General features: G+C 43.1%; 1 protein-coding gene across 7 annotated transcripts in view; it reads right to left on the reverse strand.

Moving 5' to 3' along the window:
* Positions 1–25677, reverse strand: part of Clybl (citramalyl-CoA lyase) — a 199588-nt gene that overhangs the window by 31305 nt on the left and 142606 nt on the right. For all 7 annotated transcript variants that reach the window (XR_011367885.1, XM_070002682.1, XM_070002685.1 and 4 more), the window contains exons 3-6: positions 8106–8294; positions 4105–4206; positions 2265–2358; positions 733–900 (exon numbers count right to left, since the gene is read on the reverse strand). Coding sequence is in view for 6 of the 7 variants with exons in the window: in XM_070002682.1 (XP_069858783.1) it covers positions 733–900; positions 2265–2358; positions 4105–4206; positions 8106–8294 (553 nt within the window). In the remaining variant the exon portion in view is untranslated. The remainder of the gene's footprint in view (positions 1–732; positions 901–2264; positions 2359–4104; positions 4207–8105; positions 8295–25677) is intronic.

Raw genomic sequence — 25677 nt, forward strand, 5'->3', positions numbered from 1 at the left:
AAGAAAGGACTGCTGGTCTATGGTCCCCATAGTGGCCAAAAGGTCCTATGGTACTTTTACAAAAATATACACATTTCTCATATTTCTGTGGTAAAACCCACCATTTTCAGTGGCTTCCTGTTTTTGTGAGGTCAGGAGCTACCAGGTACGCCGATGGGCAGATGCTCACCTGCGCCCCATGAGGCCTCTGCTGACCCCACAGGTCACTGGCCCACGTGTTGCCAGGTGCGCCCATACTTTAACTGGGAAATGGGGGAGAGAAGGGCTTGGAGTGGCCAAAGAAGGAAAAACTAGTTATGTGTGCAAATCAGATCACAGATGATATCAACATTTGTTAAAGAAACAAATTAATATTTTGACTATTTGGGGAAAGTCTTCTACACATCATTCCTAATTCTTCTAACAATTCACTCAAAACCATTTTTGAAACAGCCTCACCCCTTCCCAAGACTTAACTAAAAACTATAATAAAATACTGAAGAGGATAGAAAAACAAGTGGTAATGAATGTGAAGAGAAAATAAAATGAGTAGACCATCTTTTGATTTTTCAAAGCCAAATAAAAATGTGATTTGTTTGTCAGTTCTATTGGAACTTTTCCTGTGGCAGATAGGGGGATAAATATATGAGACTTCTGGTGATGTTAGAGATGCGTTTTCTGGTTCTACTTCTCTTTTGCTGGGATAGTTGCTAATCTAAACACTGCTTTCAAAGATCACATTAGAAGTCATACCAGTGAAGCCCATGGCAGCTCCCTGTCTTGACTGTTTGAGAAGGCCGTCTCCATCCCGGAAGTCGATGTACACCAGATCAATGGCTTGTAGGCCGAAGGCCTTTGCTACCACAACAATTTTCTGCCGGGCATAGAGGATGTCCTGGGTCTCTTTACTACTTGTTGCTCCTGAAAACAGGAATGTGGACAGAAAATAGAGGCTTTTCACTTTGAGAAACATTTATTATTTATTTACTAACTTTGGAAAGGCACTTATTATAAAAATTCAGTTTGTACAGACAGCTGTGTCTCCCTGGGAAATGCTTCTCAGAACAATACTTATTCAAATGTACAGGAAGAGAGGGACACAGAGGGGCAGATCTAAACCACATACATGTCTATTTCACTGGCTGAGCGTCTCTCAATATAACCATTTCTACATGCCACAAAGAAAGGCCCTGTTTATTTCAGGAGGTGGCATTAGGGTCACCATGATTTCCTGATAGATTTTTCTCCATCTTGTCATTGTTTGGGAAGTGTCAGTCCAACGACAGCACCACAGAAAGTGGCTTAAGAAGCGGGCAGGGACACGGCTGACTGCTCACATAAGTGCACAATGGCTGAGCCGGGCTTGCCCAACTGTGCTGGGTTTGCAATGAATGTCCTGTTCTCACTGAGGTTCTGGGCCCAACACTTCAAGGTGTGGAGGGAGTAAGGGAAAGTTACTTATTCCGGGAGCAATGCTTTCTCCAGTCCACCAAGCTGTGGGACACACAAGTCTCCAGGGAGCACTAGTATTAAAATAAATTCCTTTTATTCACCTCACACGGGAGGTGTATGTGTGTGTGGATGGCGTTCACTGTTTGCTTGTCTGTGGTACTGGCTGCTTAGGGAAAATGTCTCCAGGTCAATGGTATGCTGTTCTGGAAATGGGTTCTGTGTCACTACCCACCCCAGTTACACCAACACCCTGGCCAGAAGCTCAGTGCTTAGGAACGGGGAACATCAGTGAAAACCAAAATCAGCAAGGCCTCAGTAAATACTTGATAAGAAGGGCTTTGGAATATATTTTAAAGTAAATTTAAGGTCTGGCTTAAATAATATTTACATACTACATTTAATGTAGAAAAATAATTCACGAGGGCAATGTGAAAGCACTTTATATTTGTTTGAAAGGGGCAAGCCAGCCCTCAGACTGATGTGAAGACAGAACATTTAAGCCACCATGAGGCTGATCAGGTAGTGTGTTTATTAGGAGCAACGTATACTCTTCAATGTGCAACAAGCTTTTCATCAGTTACTTTACAAATGAACGAAAGTAAAAAATGTAGTGTTCTGGAAGCAGGACAGCTCTGAGGAGCCCTAAATTATCAGGAAGTGGGGAAAAGCCATTGTCATGGTTGGTAAATACACATTGTTATGTAAATGTCCGTGAGGGGGGCAAAGAAAAAATTGTATACAGTATAGACACGCGTGCGGGCACACACACACACACACACACACACACACACACACACACACACAGATGAGGAAGAGAGAGAAGTCTTTGGCACCTATGCTGGCTCGAAAATCTTCTCCTCCAAAAACCACTGCATCTAGAAAAAGGCCCAGTGGAGGCCCAATCTTTACTGTTTCTTCACATACTGCCTGGAAAAGAGCAGAACAGAACCGAGTCTCACAGAAACGCACAAATTGTGGGAGCCCAGGGTACCCCAGTAACAGAGACCCAGCTCCTAACCCTAGTAGGCTGAAGCAGTCCTATAAGTCCAGTCCAAATTAAACCCTTCCCACAGGAATTTAGTATCAGTCATAGAAGTGCTCTGTGTGCCTTTGCCTTGCCTAGTGGATTATGTTAATATAGCTTTCCATACAGTGAACATGCTTCTAATGTTCAACGTATGTCATCCAACTTCTAGAGGAACTTTGAGTTTACTCATTGTGATTATACTATAACTTGTTTATATTTTCCTCAAATTTGTTTTTGTGCTTCCAAAGACTCTCAAATAATAGACATAAAACCACAGGAGAGAAGGAAAGAATTTTAAAATCAAACTAATTGGATTATTTACATTAGGTTCAAGTAAATGGTCTCAAGATTAAAGACATGGACACAAAACCTACAACTTTAGAGGGGAAAATAAAATGCAACAAGTCGTTCATGATATATTAAGAAAGCAACTTGGACATTTGTAAATGAATATAAAGATTAATAATATTCATCACAGACAGAACTGTGAATCTCAGAAGGTAGAGATGTAACCTGCTAATATAGATATGGGTGGCAAGAAATGAGAAACTGGTGGGGACACTGCTGATTCATTTCAGGCCCTGGAAGGGCTCCTTAAGTACATTATGCAATCAAATGGTAAAACAGTGCTTAAAATTAAATCACTGTATGAATCTGGTTGCATCTAAAGAATGTGCTTTTGATTCTATTTGGAGGGGTCTAGGCAGGCTGGACAAGCTGGTGGCTATTTGTGCAAACGAGCTGACACAAGACAAGGCTGCAGGCAGCCCCCAAACATCCTCACTCAGCCCCTCCTGTACCATCCCACAGGTCTTGGTTTCTTCTAAACATTTGCTCACACATTTTCTCTCCAGAGCACGGCAACTACCTTTTCCATTGTTTTTAGTGATTTCTTCCTTTTGCTCTCTGGGGCAGAAGAAGAGGCAGAAAAAGAAACAAAAAGAGCTAGAAACTCTGAGGGGAGGTTGCAGGGAGTGCTAGGTGACTGTTCTCAGGTCAGATGGAATGAGATGCATATTTTCAAAACGCTATAAAAGAAGACCAAAAAGCTAGCCAAGAATTTGGGAAGGCAGGTCATTTAATGCACCCATACCACGTTAAAAACACTTGGCTTATGTGGATTAGAACATATTTTATGTTCTAATGTGGCAAAGTGAAATAATAGCCCATAAATTATTTGTGCACATCAACTTACAAACAATGAGCTTATCTGCTAGATGTTAGAACTAAGACTGCTATAAAGAAGCCAGAAAAATTTCAAATGGAAAGAAAATGAACCAAGTTAATTTAAACAAGTGACAAAATATAAGTTTTTTATGTACAGTTACCTTATAAATGTAATAATTCAAAGCACATATGTATAAAGTGATTAGTTACTTAATTATTACTAGGATATGTCAATATTTTGTTTTCCAGATTTAGGACTGGGAAGCTTTTCTTTTTTCCTTAATCAATTTCTTTGTTTTCTAAGATGCTGATACTTTGTTTTTGGACTATTACAGATAACAAATAGTGATCAAGGTTTAATCTTGCTTATAAGCCCTTCTAAAAATATATTTTTTAAGTAGATGGTAAAATTCAAAACAATTCTCTTTAAACGAGAAATCAAATACTAACTTATGTAATCACATTATGGTTTTTCTTACCTTAAAATTGAGCAAACCCATTGCAGTTTCCACAAAGGGGATTAAATTCATTGGTTGTTCAAGTTTTCGGCCTTTTAAGTGGAATGAGAATTTGTCTAAAAACTAAAAAGTGTCATAGGTGATTAGTGGGGGGAAAAGTACAACCCCTGAAACCTAGCCACAGAAGTAGTATTTAAGTCTTTGACCTGAGGAAGTAATATCCCAGCCTTCTTCCTCTACACAAAAGAATTAAAAAAAAAAAAAAAAAGGAAACAGAAAAAAAAAAGTAACAAAGTTCCCACCAAACTAAATGTAAAACCCCAAGCATTGCAATCTCCTTCCCCCAGAGGAGCAATTTGAGGCCTAGGAGTTAGACTGGAAGGAGAGAATGCAAGTTTAAATGCTTCCCTTGAAACCATATTTACTTGAGACCTATAGCCCTCTTTGCATTAAATGCAAATAGTAGGCCCTTAAAACAATGCCGGCTCCTCTACCTGCCATTCTGTTTTTCTCGTGCCCAGCACTGCCATCAGTGTAACTGTTCAGCTGCCTTCTACAAGGATTCTATATTATTCCTGATAGCACCATTACCCTTTGTTCTGAAGGTTTTTCTTCAAAATTTTTTTAGCTTACCTAGGAAGACCTTAAAAAGGAAGTTTAATTCTTTGAAGACCAAAGCTTGCCAATTTTTTCCATGAGACCAGTTCACAGCTAGCTCTGTGCTGCCAGTGGGGTAGCCCAAATTCCAAAAATCTATCATCTGGAAACATACAAAAGCTCTCGCCCAGATTCCCCCCACCTCCCCTTTCAAAAGGGGAAAAAAAAAAACCCACAATCTAAATTGTAAATCTATTATGTCTATCTAGATCTAATAAGATGTGGGAAGATAAAAAAGCAATACAGGTATGATAAAGATATTTTTGTAAATAAAGATGAAAACATATATTCATTTAAAATTTAAGGAATATTCTGCCATTAATTGATATCAAAGGAAAAGGGAATTTTAATCATCTCTCCATTCAGTCTCAGTTGGGTAAATCATATCTAAGAGATTTGCATAAATATAAACCATCAAAGACTTTTCATCTTCAAAGGGGGTTTCAAGACCCTATAAGCTTTGTACTGTAATCATCACAGGTCACCACCCTGCAGGAATAAGGCTGCTATGGCAACATAAAAAAACTAATGCTTAAGGCTTAGCATAATATTCTGACTAATAGAAAGGAAACTCATTTTAAAAGCTGGCAGCCTATTTACCAGAAGCGGGATTAGAGGTGTTATTTCCCCTTTTAGCTGCCCCCTCCTCTACTGTGTACCCCCCCCTTAAAAAAATCTAATCACTGGGATCTTTAAAAAGCTTTTGAGCAATTTGCAGTAACTTTACAATTAGGCTAAAATAAATCACAGCTTTCAGTAATGAGGAATGATTCCCGGTTGTTCCCTGCCCCTCCCTTTGTAGACACCATCACCTCCCTTAGTAACTTCCACGGAAAGGAATAACTCAACCAAAGCAGAGAAGGCCACGATGTGACCAAATTCATGGTTTTCAATGCAAGGTAAAAGAAAACATAATTTATGTCACAATTAAGCTAGAGAATGGGCAGTGAAATATTAGTGGGGGGGGGAGTTGACTATGAACAAGTAGATTTTCTTTGCTCATTAGAGAACATTTGCAATGTTACTATTCTTTGTGATAATCATTTTAACTACAAAAACCATAAGGTTTACAACTAGGTAAACCTTTTTTTTTTTTTTTTACAAGATATTCCCTGTTCTTACTGAGTCAAATCTTCAGTGTCTTTTGTTTTTAAGCCAATAGGAGGGCATTTAAAAAATTAAATATGCTAGCCCCTCCTCCCCTTCCCCTTCTCCCCTCTCTCTTAAAAAATTGCATTAAGTACTAACACAAAAGGTAACTAGTGGAGAAGTTTCAATTAATTTTTTTCAAAAGGAGACGATTAAATGTTTCCGGCCTGGTAAAGTGTTCATTTCAGCGAGGTGGATGGGGCTGGGGAGGGGGAGGATAAGAAGGGGGAAAATTTACAAAGAGATTGGGGAGGAGATGAAGTAGCAGGGCTCAGCAATTCTTTCAATTCCAGTGCACACCCAATAGTGTGTTGGAAGAATGCTCACTGTTCGGGATTTGTGGGAGAATTGTCCCGCGACAAAAGAGGCCGAGTTACGCTTGTTATAGTCCAATAAGCCGTGCCAGTCAAACAAGAACCCACACTAGCCACAAAAGGCGAGCAAGAGATTCTCACACAAAAGAAAACAAGTAAGCCCATCTTTCAGTTGTGCATCAGGCTCTGGGTTTTTACGCTTCGCATAAATACAAACGGAGAGGAAAAAATAAACAGCTCCAAAGACGACTTCTGCTCAGGGAGAGTTAGTTCTATTTAAATTTCAGCATGTCCCATACATTCAAGAATTTGAAACAGAGTACAGAGGCCTTGGCTGAAGTCTGGGGGTATCCCCCTCTTAAATAAGGGTAATGCTGGTGATAAATAGGCATTAACGATGAAACCAAAGGGAGAAGTGACTTCAGAGTCCTTTTCCATCAACTTAAGACATATCTGAATGGAGTCTGAGCCCTTAGGCCATTAACACAATCACGCCAGTCTCTCCGAGTCTGAGGGTATCCTTGCCAGGAGAACTCCACTTTACTAAGTAAATACTAGTCCCTGAGGATGGAATTGAAGAAATATCTAACAGAAACAGTGGTATGTATGTGTACAACTTTAAATTTTCTAGTGGCTCTATTCGAAGAGTAAAATGGAACAGGGGAGGTTAATTTATTTTCATCATCTCTTATATCCAAATTGATAGATCCTCGATAACATTTCAGCGTACAATCAATAGAAAGTTTATTGACATATTTTACATCCTTTTAAAGAAAAATCTCACAAGGGGAGTAGCCAGTCTTCAAAATCAGGTGTGTAGTTTATGCTTTGAGTACATCTCAATTTGCACTGGCCACATTTCAAGGGCTCAGGCACCACGTGTCAGGTGATCCCTGTACTGAACAGGACAGATCTGCTATATAGAGATGTATTAAAAAAATAAAAATGAAAAAGGTAAGGACTTTCACCAGGTTGTTACGAGAGGAGAGCTGTTGCTGTTTCCAAAAACTTCAAGATAATACTAGATATCACTGTGGTCCCACACTACCCATTCATCCCCACAACAAACCCACCCAGCATCTCTAGATCTCGGGCTCTGTCCCAGGGGGAATCCAACTAAAAGGTTATTTCGTTCCACAGAAACCTGCAGAATAACAGCAACTCCCCAATAATATCTAGCCTTTCCTTATTTCGCAAGGAAAACAAGCACAGTTATAATTGAACCCATTTCAAAAGTTTTCTTAAGTAATGTGACATGCCATCCACTTTATATTTCAGGCTTTTATTGGCTGATAGGTCTGTCATGAAACGCAAGCACACCTGTCAACAATTTAAAAAAAGGACGCACTAGAGAACTGTTCAGGAAATAATATCTGTGCTAATTAAAACCACTAGTTAAAAGCTTCCTGTTTATTCCTCTAGCTGCCCTAAGCAGTGACCTTTTCTTCCCTTCCTTCGGGTTCATTTTTTAATATGCAGCGAGTGTCCTCTCACTGCCAGTGATGATTTCAAATGCATCTCAGCAGGTGCCCCTTACGTCATAGCTCTTCCAGGTGGAGGCCTTGGCTTCCGGCCTGCAGCCTGGAACAGGGATGCCACACGCAGGCAAACCACGGTCCTGGGTCTGCTCTGTGAGGGCCATGAGAGGTGTGTTCATCACACTACAAGTTCAATCAGGAAGCAGAAGCACCTTTCTTCAAAAAGTGGAGCTGTTGTACAGAATGCTTTGGGCAAAGCACTCGGTCCAGGGGAAGGAAACAGGTGCTTGTGCTTACTCCGTTTGCTCACTGCCCTTCTCTCTCTCCTCTCTGTATGCATTTAAAAAACCAGTGACACACCAATCTTTTTATCTGCTACTCCTTAGCTGGCCCAGTGTCTTACAGCAAAGCATTAGCTACTCACCCACTGAATTTCTTCAGGACCCTCCACTTTCGGTAGCATTAGGCTGGATGGCAGGACTCGGGACTGGAGGAGAGTCTCCAGGTCAGCTCCAGCCAGGCCACTGGATACCGAGTTTACTCGAACACACTTTTCAGTTGGACCCAGATCAAACTCTTCAAGTGTTTTCACTATTCTCATTCGAGCTTCATTCTGTATAAAGAAAATGAATCTCCTAAGTTTATCTGTATTGTTAACAGAAACATAATCAAACAGTCTATGAAATTGCTATGAGGATTCAGTCTGAGTACCATTGTGAGATTCACACATTTCCTGCCCATCAAATGAGTGGTATTTGAGATAAATCATCCAGTCAAATAGGGGAGTAATTGCTTCTATCTGCATTCAAGATGGCTGTACAAAGCTGGGATCCACCAGCACACACACTGTTGTATTTCTAAATACTAGTGGCATTTTGTTCATTAGTGGTGCTGTCCGATTGAGAAGGTAGAATAATTAATAGGCAATTGTTCATTGATGGGGCATTAACTAAAGCCTAAGCATGTCCTTTTTCTGCATTTTCTCACTTAAGAAATGTAAGAAACTGGATGACATTTGGATAATGGCAGTCAATCTGTCAGATTCACATTTGGGAAAAAATAAGGATTTGTTTTTATTTTTTCCCCAAGTATCATAGCCTATTATTATTGTTATCGTATTCTTTTGTCACTGAGTTCGGGCTTGACATTCAATTAGGAAGGTGCTCAAAGGACTCTGACACTATTTTAGAAGAAAATTTCCCACTTGTTCAGGTGCAAGACAGCTTTAAGATCACCATGAAATCCCCTCAGAAAGTGCTTGACAAATACATTTTTCCCTTTGATTTGACAGTCTTTTTCTCCAGTTATGAAAAGTTGCAAGGTTGAAAGTCCGCTTCAATATTTGAATTATTCCTCCCAAAATTGTATGGGATGAGGCCAAATATGTTATTGATTGCCTTTGAGTCGGTGACGAAGGTGGCGGTATATTGAGGGCTGAAGGGTAGTATCAAGAAGTATCAAGAGAAAGAAAGCACTTAGCGCCATTACTTCCTGCCAATTTCAATTTCAAAAACAAATTCCTCCAGCTTGCCAACAGCCCTCAACAGAATGAATACTTATCAAAAGTAGTTTCATTTGGGAAGTTTTTTTTTTTTTTTTTTTTGGTCAGTCGTGGGGCTTGAACTCTGGGCCTGGGCGCTGTCCCTCAGCTCCTCAGCTCAAGGTGAGTGCTCTACCACTTGTGCCACAGCGCCACTTAAAAAAATTTTTTTAACAATATATAGCCAGTTGAATAGCAATACTTATCTAGGAAAAATAGAGACAAGACTTATTTGTGCCAATGTGGAGTTTAAATCTAATCAATGAGATGACTCAGAACAGTAAATCTAAACCAGATGGATGTAGGCTGACTCCATGGAAGCAAGGAAAGCTTCCAAATGTAGTCTGAGTTAATGGTGTGAGGCAACAGTAGCTTAGAGCTGTCGGGTCAGATGGAAACAGTAAGTACATAGGACCAGTTTAGGACAGCAATGTGGAATCCTGCTTTGGCTGCCAATAATTAGGCCATGCTTAGACAAAGCTAGAGAAAGCTCATAGTAGCTAAATCAGGGATGATGTAGCCAATAGTGATTTGGTTCCATGTCACGCCTTTGGCTACTCCACAGCTCTGGAATTCATCCATCATGCACTCTACTTGCAGCCACTAAATACAGAAACACTGAAGATGAAGGACAGAAAGTAGTTTGATATTGTGATTCTAAGGCCGTCTACAACTGCAGGAGGAATTCTTCCCACTTCTTGGTAATGCAGGTGTTTAGAACCTTGTCCTCAGAAGCCCTAAAATGTGTCATGCTCATGTAGCCTGGACAACCTACAAGCTACAAATTGTTCCAGTTTGTAAGCATTCAAACTCCCAGGTTTTCATTCAGTTGCAAGTCAGCTTTGCCTCCATCTATTGGGATAGATTTCCTGGGAAATCAAAGGAGAACACTAGAGTGGCTAAGCCAAAATGCTTTTTTTTTTTTTTTTGGTGATGGTGGTAGTTGTGGGGCTTGAACTCAGAGAACCCAGGCATTGTTCCTGGGCCTTTTTAGTCAAAGCTATTGCTTTACCATCTGAGCCACAGATCCACTTCTGGGTTTTTGGTGGTTAAATGTCTCATGGACTTTTCTGTCTGAGCAGGCTTCTAATCATGATACTCAAATCTCAGCTTCCTGAGGAGCAAGAATTACAGGTGTGAGCCACTGGCATCTGGCCCAAAATGCATTTTAAAACCTAAATTAAGGATTGGCATGGTGGTCCACATCTGCAGTTTCAGGTAGATGGAAGGTATAGTTATGGTCAGAGGATGACCAGGGCAAAAACAAGACACCTTATTCATAGGTAAAGCTAAATAAATAAATAAAAGGGCTAGGAGTGTGGGTCAAGTGACAGAGTACTTGCCTAGCAAGTACTTGACCCTAAATTCATATCCCAATACTGTGCCCCAAGACCTTCAAAATTATTAGAATGAACACATAAAGTGGTGCACACTTACAATCATCCCAGCACTTGGGAGAATAAGGCAGAAAGATCGTGAGTTCAAAGCCAGCAAGGGTATATAACAAGAACCTTTTTTTTTTCTTAAATGAAGAATAAAACCCCCACCAATTATTGGAAGCTTCATGCCCATCTTCTAATGTACACTGCCACGCAGGAACCCTGGCATTGTCAACTTCCTAAAGTGTTAACTGTCACACAGTCTGACCGCTAAGCCGTGTTGCTGTTTCACTTGGATCTGAAGAGGCTGTTTGTTCAAAGCTTATATTCTAAACCTGTTTGTGGTTTTTATTTTGAAGTCAGATTGCCATGGTTTCAGCACATTCCTGTTTTCTTAGGAAAATTCAGCTCTTACGAAATTGGCTGCAAATGAAGTACCTAAATCCAATTTTAGGCATAATCTGATTAGAACTTTTCATGTTATAATAATGAGCTCAGCACTTTATTGGGCTTTTTTTTTTTTTTTTTTTTTGGCTCTTTCCTCTTCATCATTGCACACCATTCCAACAAGAGACATGACTGGGGAGGTATAATGCCACCCAATACTCTTGTTAACAGGCGGCTGCTTGTTACAATTTACATACACCAAGTGTGCGTCCCACCGTGTCCGACAACTTCACTAAATTTACACCAGCCAACACACATGTTGATTTTTTTTTCTTTTTGGTATTTTAATGGTGAAATACTTCACTGTGCTAGCAAACACACCCAGACCATCTGCTGGGTTGAGAGGAAAGGCAATTTCTAAGAACAATGAAGTTAAGCGCTGGGCGTGCAGTTAGAGAGAATCAGTCTAACCCAGTTGTGAAAACAAAGACATTCAATCTGTCTGTCTGTCTGTCTGTCTGTCCCTCTCTCCCCCCCCCCCCCGCCCTTTCTTCCATTCCTCTCTTCCCATCCTCCTCCCTCCCCCTTTCCATTCCTATTTCCTGGCCTTGCCCATCATTCCAACTCCTTCTTCCTTCGGAGGAGTAGCCCGACACTGGAGGCCCTAGCCCCTTTCTCAGAATGTCCCTTAGTGACCTGCTGGGGTTTGTTTTCGGGGAGAAGGGGAACTTCTCTGTGGAAAAAGGACAGGGATCTGAAAGAGGACCCTGCACCCCAGAGGCAGAGGGGATTGTTCCCGAGGAGCCCGGCCTCTCCGTGGGGTGACCGAGCCTTCCGCACACACCTGGCGGGCGGGCAAAGACTGACTCATGGAACGCAGGCCTCCATCCATAGCTCCATTCCATCTCCCAGGAGCCCAGTGGCCCTACAGCCCGTCAGGAGCAGCGCGGGACGCCGTGAGCCCAGGGGCCTCTGCCGGCGGCCCCGCGTGAAGGACGGGCTTCCCACGGCTGGCCGGGGCCAGGAAACTTTTCCCTGCGCAGCAGCGCGGGAGCTCGGGAGCAGCTGGATTCCATCACCTGGGCACGGGAGATCTGCCTATTCCAGAATTAAAGGAGAAATCGAGCCAAGAACCCGCGGTTCCCTCGGGTGGTGCGGTGTGGTGGGGCCTTCGGGCGGGAGGGCTGCACTGCGCACCAGCTCCCGGCTTCCAGGGGCCTGGCCCTGCCAGTGCACGTCCAGCAGCAGCTCCCTTGCACAATGACAGTAAGTGCCTGAAGCAATAGCATCTGCACAGTCCCCGAGGGAAGGCCTTCGCCTTGGCCTGCAGTGCTGCGCACGGTGGCGCACGCTGCATGCCACACGCAGGGCACTGGGAAGCCAGGCCTCAGGGTTTGGCCATTAAGACATAGTAGGCAGTTCCTGAACTCACGGAGATGCACAGCATTTTATATATATATGCACATACACACATATATATGTCTTAAATATATATCATATTACACACACACACACACACACACACACACACACATATCATTAAGACTTTCATCTCACAAAAGGCAAGTCGCCATGTCCTCTACTCAGGAATACTAGTTTTGTCTTTTGTGGACTTGCCCATCTTATCAGCCCATTTCCACAGCATCTAATGTGTAAAATGCTGTCACAGGCCCCGGTAGAGATGACATCATGAGGTGGTCCAAGTTTTGAGCTGAAGGCCCCAATATCAGCATTTTTCAAAAATAGTGTGGCAAATGTCAAAGTCAAATTTGGTTAAAAAGAATAAAAATATGTCTGAGTGACTTGTTCTACTTAAAGAACACCCTTTTTTATTTTATTTATTATTTTGTCAGTGGTGGGGCTTGAACTCAGTCAGGGCCAGCACTGAAGGTTGGTGCTCTACCACTTAGAACCACAGCACCACTTCCGGCTTTCCGGTGGTTAACTGGTGGTAAGAGTCTCACAGACTGGCATGGAACAACAATCTTCAGAGCTCAGGCTCCTGAGTAGCTAGGATTACAGACGGGAGCCTGACAATAACCTTTTATATATATATATGATGTTTCCTTTTCCCTTTTCCTTTTTTTTTTTTTTTTTTTTTTGGTGCCAGTTCTTGGGCTTAAACACATAGTCTACTCACTGTCCCTGAGCTTTTTCACTCAAGGCTAGCGCTCTAACCATTTGAGCCACAGATCCACTTCTGGCTTTTTGATGGTTAATTGGTAATTAAGAGTCTCATGGACTTTCCTGCCCAAGCTGATTTCAAGCCACAAACCTCACATCTCAGCCTCCTGAGTATAAGCAGGACAGGTCTGAGCCACTGGCACCTGGCTATGATTTTTTTTTTATGCAGTTATACTAAAAAAACTTCCTAGATGAAAGAAATGACATTGATCAAGATGTATTGTACTCATAAACTGACATCCTGAATTGAAACTCCTTTGTACAACTACTTAAAAAATTAATTTAAAAATCTTCCTAAGGTACAATATAGACAATTACTAGCAATTTATATTGTATTTGTATAAATATATAACATTTGTCACAGTGGCTGACACATGTAATTCTAGCTACTCAGGAAGCTGAGATCTGAGGATCACAGTTCAAAGCCAGATTGGGCAGGAAAATCTGTGAGACTCTTACTGCTAATTTACCACCAAAAAGCCAGAAATAGAACAGTGGCTCAAGTAGTAGAGTTCTAGCCTTGAGCCAAAAAGATCAGGGACAGCACAAATATTTTATAACAATCATAGAGATTGCATTGAAAAACATGAATTGTCACTGATTCTTGGAAACCATTATTGTATTTTGTTAGGCAAGGTAATAGGGTTTTAATGCCTATTAATTGTACAAAATAATTAGTTTCATTGTGACATTTTCAAAAATGTATATAACATACTTTGATTATATTGGCTTTCTTCTGATTTTTCCACTAGGTGAAAAAGAAGTCACAATTTGCCCGTTTTCTAAAAAAGGAAAGATCTACAGTGATATTGAATATACCATACACACATAAATCACATGCTGATTTATTTATAAGTATCTACAAGCCAGGCCCTGTTTATTTTAAACCTGTACATTTTGATAGAGCAAAGTTTTTGATGCGTTAATAACGAAAGCTACTTTAAGACACAGGTTTATAGAAAAAAACAAAAGGAATCAGTTTTTATTTGAAATGCTAAGAAGGCTTGGAATATGTCTGAATGGGAAGCTTATTGAATTTTTGGTAAAATCCAGAAATGAAGAAAACTCTATAAAACACAATGATACTATAGAAAAATCTATTAAAAGAATTCATTCTGATGATCTCTGAGCAATTATTTCTAAAAGATATTAGAGAAATGGATGAGTCATGTAAGCCTTTACATAACTTTTCAAAAATTACAAGACAGAGAATTTAAATTTGTCCATCTCACTGTATTTCACCTGTAATGCATAAAGAGAACTATAAATAAACATTAGCCTCTAGTCAATGAAATGCGTGCAGAAGTACATAAGAGGAAATGAACTGCTGTCCAAGTAATATGAATTGATGAATGGACATGAAGACAGATACTTGGGTAGATGCAAGTTAAAGAAAGCAGTAAACATACTGGGATAATACAACAGGTTGATATGTGTATATTCACTGTATCATCTTAACTTTTCTGATGTTAAAATTTTCTGTAATAAAACTGGGGAAAGTTTTTGAAAAGGTATCTTTAGAATGTTCCTATTTTTTTTTACCTAGACAAATATGTTGGGGTTGTTTATACTATTATTTTTACCTTTGTATATATTTGGATTTTTTCACAATAGAATATTAAAATAACTTAATCTTTATTTTACTTGTTACTCATAAGAAATAATTTTGGGAAGATTATTTTTAGGTTTGTGATTTTTTTTTTGGTACTGGCTTTAAAGAGATAAAATTCATGTAACACATAATTCACCTATTTATTATATGCCACTAGTGACTTTTTCCCGCTACAGTCTGCTCACTCTGGAATTGATAAATAAAACCATACACTATGTGGTCTTCTGTGACTGGCTCCTTTCATTTAGGATAATGTTTCAAGGTTCACCCATGTTGTACCATGTGTCCATACTTCCTTTTTACTGCCAAATAATATTCCATTGTATGGATAGCACATTTTATTTGCCTACCATCAGTGAAAGGACATTTGGGTTGTTTCCATCTTTTGGCTCTTATAAGACATGCTCGATGAATATTCATGTAGAATTTTTTTTTTTTTTTTTTTTTTTTTGTCGGTCGTAGGGCTTGAACTCTGGGCCTGAGCGCTGTCCCTCAGCTCTTCAGCTCAAGGCGAGCGCTCTACCACTTGAGCTACAGCGCCACTTCCGGTTTTCTGGAGGTTTATCGGAGATAGGAGTCTCACGGTCTCTCCTGCCCGGGCTGGCTTTGAACCGCGATCCTCAGATCTCAGCCTCCTGAGTAGCTAGGATTACAGGCGTGAGCCACCAGCGCCCGGCTTCATGTAGAATTTTTGTGTGGACATGATTCTACTCCTTCTGAGTATGTGTCTAAGTGAAAGGACAGCTCCCAGGTCCCATGGTAGCTCACCTTTTGAGAAGCCATTCACTCTTTTCTGAAGTGGTCATATGAATTTCTGTAGCCACCAGACATGAATGAGTAGCTTGGCATTTGCATCTACACTTGTTTTCATGTCTTCCTGGCTGTGGCCATCTCAGTGGGTGGGAAGTGGGCTCTCACTGTGGTTAATTCATGATTCCTTTATAACTAATAACACTGAAAACCCTTTCATGCATTTATGGCTGTTCTTCTTGGGAAAAGAACTAGACAATCATTTGGTTAGTTTTAAATTTTGGAGTAAAACATTTAACAACATAGTAATTCCCATTTCAACCTTTCTTTTTTTTTTTTGGTCAGTTATGGGTCTTGAACTCTGGGCCCAGGCATTGCCCCTGAGCTCTTCAGCTCAATGCTAGTGCTCAACCACTAGAGCCACAGTGCTACTTCCACCTTTTTCTGTTAATGTGGTGCTGAGGAACTGAACCCAGGGCCTCATGCATGGGAGGCAAGCACTCTCCCACTGAGCCACCTTCCCAGCCCTTCAACCATTTTGTGTGTGTGTGTGTGTGTGTGTGTGTGTGTGTGTGTGTGTGTGTGTGTGTGTGTACGTGTGTGTGTGTATGCTAGTCCTGGGGCTTGAATTTAGGGCCTAGGTGCTATAACTAAGCTTTTTTATTCAAGGCTAGCACTCTATCACTTGAGCCATAGCTCCATTTCCAGCTTTTTAGTGGTTTATTGGTGATATGAGTCTCAAGGACTTTCCTGTATGAGCTGGCTTTGAGCTACAGTCCTCAGATCTCAGTCTTCTGAGAAGCTGGGATTACATGTGTCAGCCATTGACTCACTGACTCTAAGCCCATTTCAACCTTTTAAATCTATCCATCCATCCGTCTGTGTATCTATCTATCTACTTATATTCTAGGGACTGAAGCTATGGCCTTGAGCTGACTACTGAACCATGGGCAGATATTACCACCTTTTTTTGGGGGGGGGGGTCCGGTTGTGTGGCCTGAACTCTGGGCCTGGGCGCTGTCCCTCAGCTCTTCAGCTCAAGGCTAGTTGTCTACCACTTGAGCCACAGCGCCACTTCTGGCTTTTTTCTTTTTGCTTATATGGTGCTGAGGAATCGAACCCAGGGCCTCAGGCATGCAAGGCAAGCGCTCTACCACTGAGCCACCTTCCCAGCCTGGTACTACCACCTTTTAAGATAGTATTTGCCTACCAAAGACTTACACTGTCTTTCTCAAGTCCAACAACAACTGCCATGCTGATCTGTCTGTGAAACTGTGGAATCTACAGGCTCTTGGCTCTCTGCACTGGCATTATTTTCTTTGCTCTCTACTCACTGTTTTTGTTGTCCCTCAGTGGAGCAGTATTATAATTCCTGGTTTCTAGCAGGGTAGCAGAAGCACATGGAGCTAAAGATTTGCTCCAGGAAGGATAATCTGTGAGTGAAATAATGGGGTGCTTTCTCCAGGGGGCCACCTCTCCATGATGAGAAGAGTCCAGAGGGAAACTACAGTCACAATCATTCATGTAGTTGTTTTACATACTTTAAGTCCAGATATTGAAAATATGCAGATACCTGAGTCTTTTTCTTTAAGAATGGTCATGATTTTGAAGAGAAAATATCCTGAATATCACTTCCAGATTCTTCCTGATAACCCTGGTCTGTTTTTTTGTTTTGTTTTTTAAATTAAGCCACTAGGAGAAGAATTAGTCAAATGCTCGCTACTACTCCAAGGGTTGGTGACACATGGGGACACTGGGGAAAGATAAAAACAAATCATTCCCTGTTGAACACTAGGAATCTGATCACCAGATGTGGCTGGTGATGAAAGGCCCGGAGGACTGGAAGTGAAATAACAGTGGTCAGTGGGACAGCCCCAGCAGGGTTGTACAGGCAAGGGCAGCATTTCTGCCTGAGATGGGAGGAGAAGCTAGGGCTTGAGCTGGGCTCTGAAGACTAGTCTGGATTTCAATCGGTGCAGGAGATTGGGCAGGGAACATCAAGGAGGGAAAAAAAGGCAGAGGAGAAAGAAGAAATTAAAAAGTGGAAGGTCAGTATATATAAAGCCAGGGAAGGAGTGTTCTTGCTAAAGGAAGGAGATGAACAGAAAGACAAAAGAGAGGCCAAAGGGGCAGAGGCCAGCCCACCATTTAGCGGTGTAAGGGCTAAGGCTCATTCCACTAGGGGGATGTGATGGTGGGGGTAGGACATAAATTATCAGCCACTAAACACCACCAGGGCTGCCCTGTGCCCCAATACCTTTCAGGAGTCTCCATCCTTGGTCAGAGGAGAAATTCACCTCATTAGGCCCAATTGAAAAGGATTCTGGTCCCAAAGACACTAGGCTTTGTCTTTGGATCCAACGTTTACATGTGGGATTTTGACTTGGGGACTCACTCACAGGCTCCAGTGTACTGGCCAGAGATGGAGTGGACATCGGGCAAGTGGCTGGCCGCCTCCTGCACACACCTGCTAATTGCTCACCCTCTACCTCCACCACGCAGTACGACAAGGTGGCTCTCTTCCCCAACTGGTACAAAGTACAGCCTGGAGCAAAGCTGCCCTTTCTCCCTCTGCTGTATTTATGTTTCACGACTTCTCTGGGTTAGAGGAGGTAATTAACTGTTTTGGTTTAAAAGCCCTCCTGCTGGGTCGCAGTCTGCGTGGGAGAATCAAAGTAAACAAGCAAAAGGGAACAGTGTCATCAAACGACTTTGCACCTACCTTTTTCATTATAAGCAGGAAAACGCACCATTTGCTGCAGGTGCAGTGGATCACCCGTGCAGGGCAAGGTCCAGGTCTTTTCGCTCTTTTAAATGGTAAATCAAGAGTGATGGGTTCGTAATTTAACAAGGCAGCCTTGCCTTAGTTCCAGACATGCGTGAGATAACAGTGTCCCCTGTGCGGGAGTGAGCAGTTTTAGAGTGAGGCTCACATGCTTCCGTGCTAGTTCTCAGGCCAACTTGGGATCCATTTCTGGAAACAGAACCCAACTGCCCTCTTCATGTGAGCATCAGGAACCAATTTAAAAATATTCTGTGATTTGGGGCTGGGAAATTGGCTCAGTCAGTGGTAGAGTGCTTGCCTTGCATGCATGAGGCCCTGGGTTCAATTCCTCAGTACCACATAAGCAGAAGAAAGCAGGACGTGGCACCATTGTGGATCAAGTGGTAGGGTGCTAGCCTTGAGCTGAAGAGCTGAAGGACAGCACGCAGGCCCAGAGTTCAGCCTCCAAGACAAACAAAAAAAAAACTGATTTATTTTTATTTTACATTGTTCATTAGCACCAATTATTTGTACAGGTGTCCTTGTGGCATATCTAAAGATGCATACAGCGTTGGCTGGGTCACATTCGCCCTCCGGCACTCTCCCCCATCCATCTTCTCTCGTCTCAAAGAAACCTTTTTTTTGGGGGGGGTCGGTTGAGGGACTTGAACTTTGAGCCTGGGTGCTGTCCCTCAGCTCTTCAGCTCAAGGCGAGTACTCTACCTCTTGAGCCACAGTGCCACTTGCGTTTTTCTGAGTGGTTTATTGGAGATAAGAGTCTCACAGAGTTTCCTGCCTGGGCTGGCTTTGAACTGTGATCCTCAGATCTCAGCCTCCTGAGTAGCTAGGATTACAGGTGTGAGCCACCAATGTCCAGATGAAACCATTTTTTTTTTTATTGTGAAAATACTGTACAGAGGAGTTACAATTACATGGGCAAGATAATGAGTACATTTCTTATCAAGCATTGTTTTGTTTTTTTTTTAAGCAAAACTCTCCCTGACTTTGGAGGACATATCAAATTTGGGGGTATATTGGGCCACACCTCTTCTAGGCTGGCAGAGGTAAGTTCTGAATGAGGTACCACGTGGGAGTTAGAGACGCCCATCTATGTGCCAGTTCCTTCAACAACATTTCTCTAAGGTGCTGGCACAGAGGGTCTTGTTTCTATAAGTAAGAAGATACAGAATTTACAGACAGAAGCAGAAGTGTCTAAGAAAGCTATATTGTGTGTGGCTGATCAGCATCTTAAATGCCAATTCATTTACTCACTAGTCAGAACCAGGAATGAAGAAATCAAGCAAGGAAATGAACTATGTCATGGCAGAAGTAGAATGCAAGGAAATATTGGTAATAGGCACACAAAACTATATCACAGTTCTCATGGGCTACTTTAAAAGTAGGTGAGGCTGGGCTGGGAAGGTGGCTCAGTGGTAGAGCGCTTGCCTTGCATGCATGAGGCCCTGGGTTCGATTCCTCAGCACCACATAAGCAAAAAGAAAAAAGCCGGAAGTGGCACTGTGGCTCAAGTGGTAGAGTGCTACCCTTGAACTGAAGAGCTGAGGGACAGCACCCAGGCCCAGAGTTCAGGTCCCACGACCGGACACCACCCCCCCCAAAAAAAAAGTAGGTGAGGCTTTAAAACAAAAAAGGTGGCAGGCGCTGGTGGCTTACACCTATAATCCTAGCTACTCAGGAGGCTGGGATCTGAGGATCCTGGTGCTAAGCCAGCAGTACAAGAAAAGTCCATGGGATTCTTACCTTCTATTAACTAGCAAAAGAGATAGAAGTGAAACTGTGGTTTAACTTGTAGAATACCAGACTTGAGCAAAACACAGAAGGGACAGAGCCCCAGCACTAGAAACAAACAAATGAACAATAAGACAAAAAAGAGATGTTAATAAACACTACCAGTTGTTCCCACCTTTGAATATTTGCCTGCTGTCACTTATGCCTTCATCTTGTGGTAGCTGCTCATTTATTGTTTTTTTTTTGTCATACTTTTGAATTATTTCTTAACGAAAATCCTAATTGAACAGGCTTTATTTCTTTTAGGTGGCAAATATAGGTGGTTTTTTTTCTTTCTTTTTTTTCTTGTTAGTCGTGGGGCTTGAACTCTGGGCCTGGGCACTGTCCCTGCGGTCTTACAGCTCAAGGCGAGCGCTCTACCACTTGAGCTACAGCGCCACTTCCTGTTTTCTAGTGGTTTATTGGAAATCAGAGTCTCAAGGTCTTTCCTGCCCGGGCTGGCTTTGAACCGCGACCCTCAGATCTCAGCCTCCTGAGTAGCTAGGATTACAGGCGTGAGCCACCAGCGCCCGGTCAAACAGGTATTTACATTCTATGCTTCATCTATGTTCTCCTAAGATCCACAAGAAAAGTAGGGAAAAATAAAAGGTCCAACCCCTGGGGGTGAGAAGATGGTGGTGGCCACGGCAACCCTTCTTTTGACCCGGGTGGGTGGGTGTAGGCCAGGCTGCCCCCCTCCCCCGCTCCAGGACCGGCACTGTGGAGGAATGGCGGGGCTCGGCTGGGCTGAGTCACAGCACTCACGCACGGGTCCTGGCCTAGCCGGGTCTCCTCTAATTCCGCACTGCCGGCGGCACCGCGCGTGCTCCCCCTCCCCTGCCCCCTTCCCCGCAGGCGCCAGGCCCTCCCTCCCGCACCCCCCGCGGGTGCGGGCGCCACCGTTCCGGCTATATCGTCCCTCTTCCCGCGCCCAGTAAGTTCTTGGCGTGTAACACGAGCACACGCAGGTGGGTGTCCCGCGCGGGGCGCGGGAGCCCCGCGCCACCGCGGGTTTGGGCGTCTAGGCCTCGGCCTGGGCCCCAGAGGTGGGGCCCCGGGCCAGGCGCTCTCTGCGCCCCGCAAGGCCCCGGTGCGGCTCGGCGGGGCAGACTGCGCAGGCCCCACGCCGGATCCCAGCCGCGCTTCCCCCAGGACGCTGGCCGGCCGCGGACACGCAGGACGGGGCTCAGCCACCCGCCTGGCCCCCGGAACCCCGCGCGGCCGGAGTACCCTCTTTCGTGCCCCTCTTCCTGTAACCGAGCTCTTTCGCTTTTTTTTTTAAAGCACACAAAGAGGAGGGCGGGAGGGGGCGGATTATACATGGAGTTTGGCCCTAGTCACCAACGGACAGCGCACGGCCACCGCGCAGGGTTGGCGTCCGCTTGGGGCGGTGAGGGGCCCGGAGGGGCCGGAGGTGAGACCCGCCTGGCCCGGCCTGGAGGAAGCGCACACAAGCCGCCACACCAGGGTGGTGGCAGCCAGTGGAGAGAACTGGGGCCCCACGCGAGCCCAACACCAAGGGCTTCAGAATGACATTCACCCATGTCCGGCTAAGTCCTTGGTCAGCGATGCAGGGTGTATGCAGAGCCTCTCGAACCTCCTGGCTGGCACACCACAGCCCAGTTCAGGGGTTCCCTTGGCTGAGGGGCTGACCAGAAGCTGCTGGCCCAGTCCTCTCGGAGGCCCGAGGAGCACAGAGATCACCTGCTTGAAGAACAGAGCGCTCAGACTTGTCCACAAGTCTCACAACCAGTTGGCATTAAAAGTGAGCAGAATTCATGTCTCAGGCTCCCAGTCTCCGCAGCGCAGGGCGATGTGTGCACAGGAGTGCAGGGAGCACACACAGACTGCTCACAGCTATTGGATCCACTCTCCACCACTCCTCTGAGTTGGAGAAGAGCATGCGGTCCACCTACATAGCCCATATTGCCCAGCCCCACCTGTAGCTAGCATGGGAACAGAACAGTAGAAGAGAAAGAAGCAGATCAGTCTGGTGGCTCTACACCATGGAAAGGCAAACCTGCCAGGAAGAGTCAGAAAACAAAGGCTGCACAAGGCAATTGCTTTCCTAATGGAAGTCAACCAGCAAAGCAAAGTTGCTCAGATGCTGAAATTTGGATTGTAAAAAACAAACATGAACACAATGTGCTGATACTTGAAAAAAAAAACAACCAAAAAACCCCACCCATTTGGAAAGAAATAAACCCAATATTGCCACTAACGTTGTAAGCTGTTCATCCTCAATTGTGAGTTAGTAAATTGGTGCACATCATATTCTATAATTAAAATGAAGGTTATGTTGGAAAACAGTTCTCAAAATATGTATTGAAACAGAGTTCTGAGAACAGTCCAACAAATTCTGGCCAAAAGACGACATAGTTGACTATTTAATAAATGTGTAATAAAACAGTAGGGCTGTATTGATACTATTGCTCAATGAAACTGAAATACCTTAAAATTAAGTTAATTAAGAGAGTGGATCTGGTACAGAAACAAACCTATCAGAAGAACTTTGAAAATGAAGCTCTTTTCTCTGATAGTGGGGTCTAAAAAAAAAAAAAAACCTTAGGAACATTGGTTGATGCAAAAAAACATGTATTATGTGAACAGTACAATAGTAAAAAAGCTTACTCAAAAGAGATATAGCTCACAACTGTAATCCTAACTACTTAGGATGAAATCTGATCACAGAACTTTGAAGCTAGCCAGGCACGAAAATCTCCAATTAACCAGCAAATCTAGAAATGAAACTCTGGCTCAAGTGTTAGAGTGCCAACCTTGAGTGAAAAATCCAAGGGACAGCACATAGGCCTTGAGTTCAAGCCCCAGGACCAGAGGCAGGAGAGGGAGGGAAGGGAAAGAGCATAGGAGGAAGAAAGGGAGATAAAAAGAGAGAGACAGAGACAGACAGAGAGCGAGAGACAGAGAGAGTGACAGAGAGATATCCAACCACAATGTCAACAGGAAAAGAGATAATAGATTGCCCAATGAATTATATCCCAAGGTTGCCATAAAAGATTTGGCCACTTAAAACAGCAGAATTTTACTTTTGCATAGTTCTGGAAACCAAGTTATCAGCAAAGCTATTCTCCACCCTTACAGGATCTGTCCTGGCCTCTGCCAGTGGCCACCGACAGCCTGTGGCCCCATGTCTCCAACCTATGCTTTTTTTTTTTTTTTTTTTTTTTTTGCTTATGTGGTGCTGAGGAATTGAACCCAGGGCCTCAGGCATGCAAGGCAAGCGCTCTATCACTGAGCCACCTTCCCAGCCCCTCCAACCTATGCTTTTTATGGCTTCCCTGTGTGTCTCACATAAGGACATTTTTGCTATTAGGTTCCACCTGGATAAACATGGTGTTTTCACACATGGATTCTTAACTCCATTGCCAGAGGCCCTTGTTCCAGGTAGATCACATTGACCGACAGGCTCTCTAGATGGAACTGAGGAGAAGTCACCATATAACCACCCCATAAATAGTGAAACAGGTAGTTCCTGAAAGGCGCTATGAGAATAAAGGTGAGTTCTTCCTTTTCTATATCCGCCTCCCCACCTGACCTCTCTTTACAGCAACAGTCTCTGGACTATGTGAATTCTTCGGCAGTACATTTAGGGGAGACAAAGACTCAGAACAATCCTTAACTCCTCTGCAACATTCTTAGCCCAGTGGCACCTACAACCACTCAGTTCTTGGCTGGCTCTAATTCTACATTACATATCATGGCACTGTCTGGAGACATGACTGGCTGCCCAATTTTTCTGCATTGATTGTTTCCCATTTTGCTGCTCATCAATATTAGAAGAGAATCTCCCAAGGGGAAGAGGAAGAAGATACTTCAGAACCATGTGTTCAGGGCACAGGCTTAGAGTAATTCTTTCCATCAGTAGTATTGCTTCTCTCATTTGATACTTGTAGCTATCTTTCATATTTCAGAGAACGTATTTTAAACAGATGTCTAGCCATAAAATCAGGTAATATTAAGATTGAAGATAGGTCCATAATTATCTACTACTTTTAGAAAAAGTTAGTCAATTTAAAAATGGTGAAAGTTACTCAACATGCGGGGGACATGGTCAGCATTAGAACCTAAGTTTTCTGATGCCCAAGCAGGCACTGTAATAAAGATCGTATGTATGCAGTGAGACACAAAGCTGCCACTGCTGCCTTCCCCTCCTCCACTTTCTCTTCCTCCTCCTCTTTTTGGGCATTACTAGAGATCAAACTCAGGGGTTTAAGCTTGCAATATAGGCATCTCCATTCCTTTTCTCCAAAGCAGGCCAGCTGGGTCTGCAATCCTACTTGTGCTTCCCTGTGCTGCTGGGGCTGACAGGCATGTGGCCCTGCACCCAGCCCTTTGATAACAGGTACATGCCTCCATGTCCTGCCCTTATTCTTGATGTGTCTCTGCTGATGACAGACAGCAGTGTAGATGATGATATTTACTGTGTGTGAGCTGCGGGAACACAAGCTCTCTCTTCATGAAGCTCGCATACTCAGGAGAATCCCCCGAGGGCAGTGAGGGTCTTGGTCACTTCTCTCAGTTCTTAATTCTTCACATTCTCTTAGAGAAAAAGTAAAGCAAATGGAGCTAAAGTAAATGGGCTCAGAGATATATCTGATGTGATCATTTAAGCCAAAACCTCCTCTTTGAGCTAGGAAAGAACTCACTTCCTCATTTCCTTTTCTAGAGCTTGACTTTAAAATTAAACAGGAACCCAAAATCAACAATGACAACAATATTAACAAAGCTGTTTTTATGTATCAAATAGCACTGCTTATAAAAGAAAGAAGATCTCTCCAGAAGAAAAAAAAAATCCCATCAGCTATCTTCTTGTAAATGATAAGGGCATTTTCTGGTCAATACACTGAGAGAAAAGCCCCAGATGGTGGATCCTTTTGGCAAAGGCTTATCTGCTCTGGCTGTCTGATATGTTTCCTCACTGCATTAATTCTTCTTCTCATCACAACCACCATGGAAATATGCTTTGTCCAACGAAGACAAAAACAGCAAGATTTCTACCTGCTTTCTTTGTTGCTGGGGTGGTCTAGCCATGAAAGAAGGTGGCTAAGATGACCTGGTCCTTAAGGAGAAAGTCTTAAAGCTCTGCCCCATGCAAGATTCAACATAAATCCTTCCTTATAAACAGGAAAGGGGCCTGGGTTTTTGTGGAGCATGCTAGTTGGGCCGGAACTGATGCTTGATGAAAATTCAGAATTTATTTTAAAACAGGTTTTGGCATGTTGGGTAGAGCATGTTGCATTGCTGTTGGCTGCAGAGTGAGTCCCACGGGCTCGACGCCCTGTCTTCTTTCATGAGGAATCCCTGCCAATCTAGGATCTGCGAACTGCTTCTGCCAGCCAATCTCTAATTTAGCATATGTACAAAGCCAATTTTTGGACACCATGATGGAGCCTGGCACCTCTGCAGCCTTCCATATTTGCAATGCTCATAGTGAAATAATGAGGAACTAGCAAGATAGAAAAAAAATGACATAAAAAGGCTTTCTAAATTTGCAGATAAATCGTCTATGTATTATATATGTGTATGTGTCTCCCTCCTGCTTTTCCAACATAAACTTCCCCCATGCTTTCC

Source organism: Dipodomys merriami, unplaced genomic scaffold (assembly GCF_024711535.1).
Source record: "Dipodomys merriami isolate MVZ:Mamm:240054 unplaced genomic scaffold, mDipMer1.0.p SCAF_6, whole genome shotgun sequence".
In the NCBI taxonomy this organism is placed as follows: domain Eukaryota; kingdom Metazoa; phylum Chordata; class Mammalia; order Rodentia; family Heteromyidae; genus Dipodomys; species Dipodomys merriami.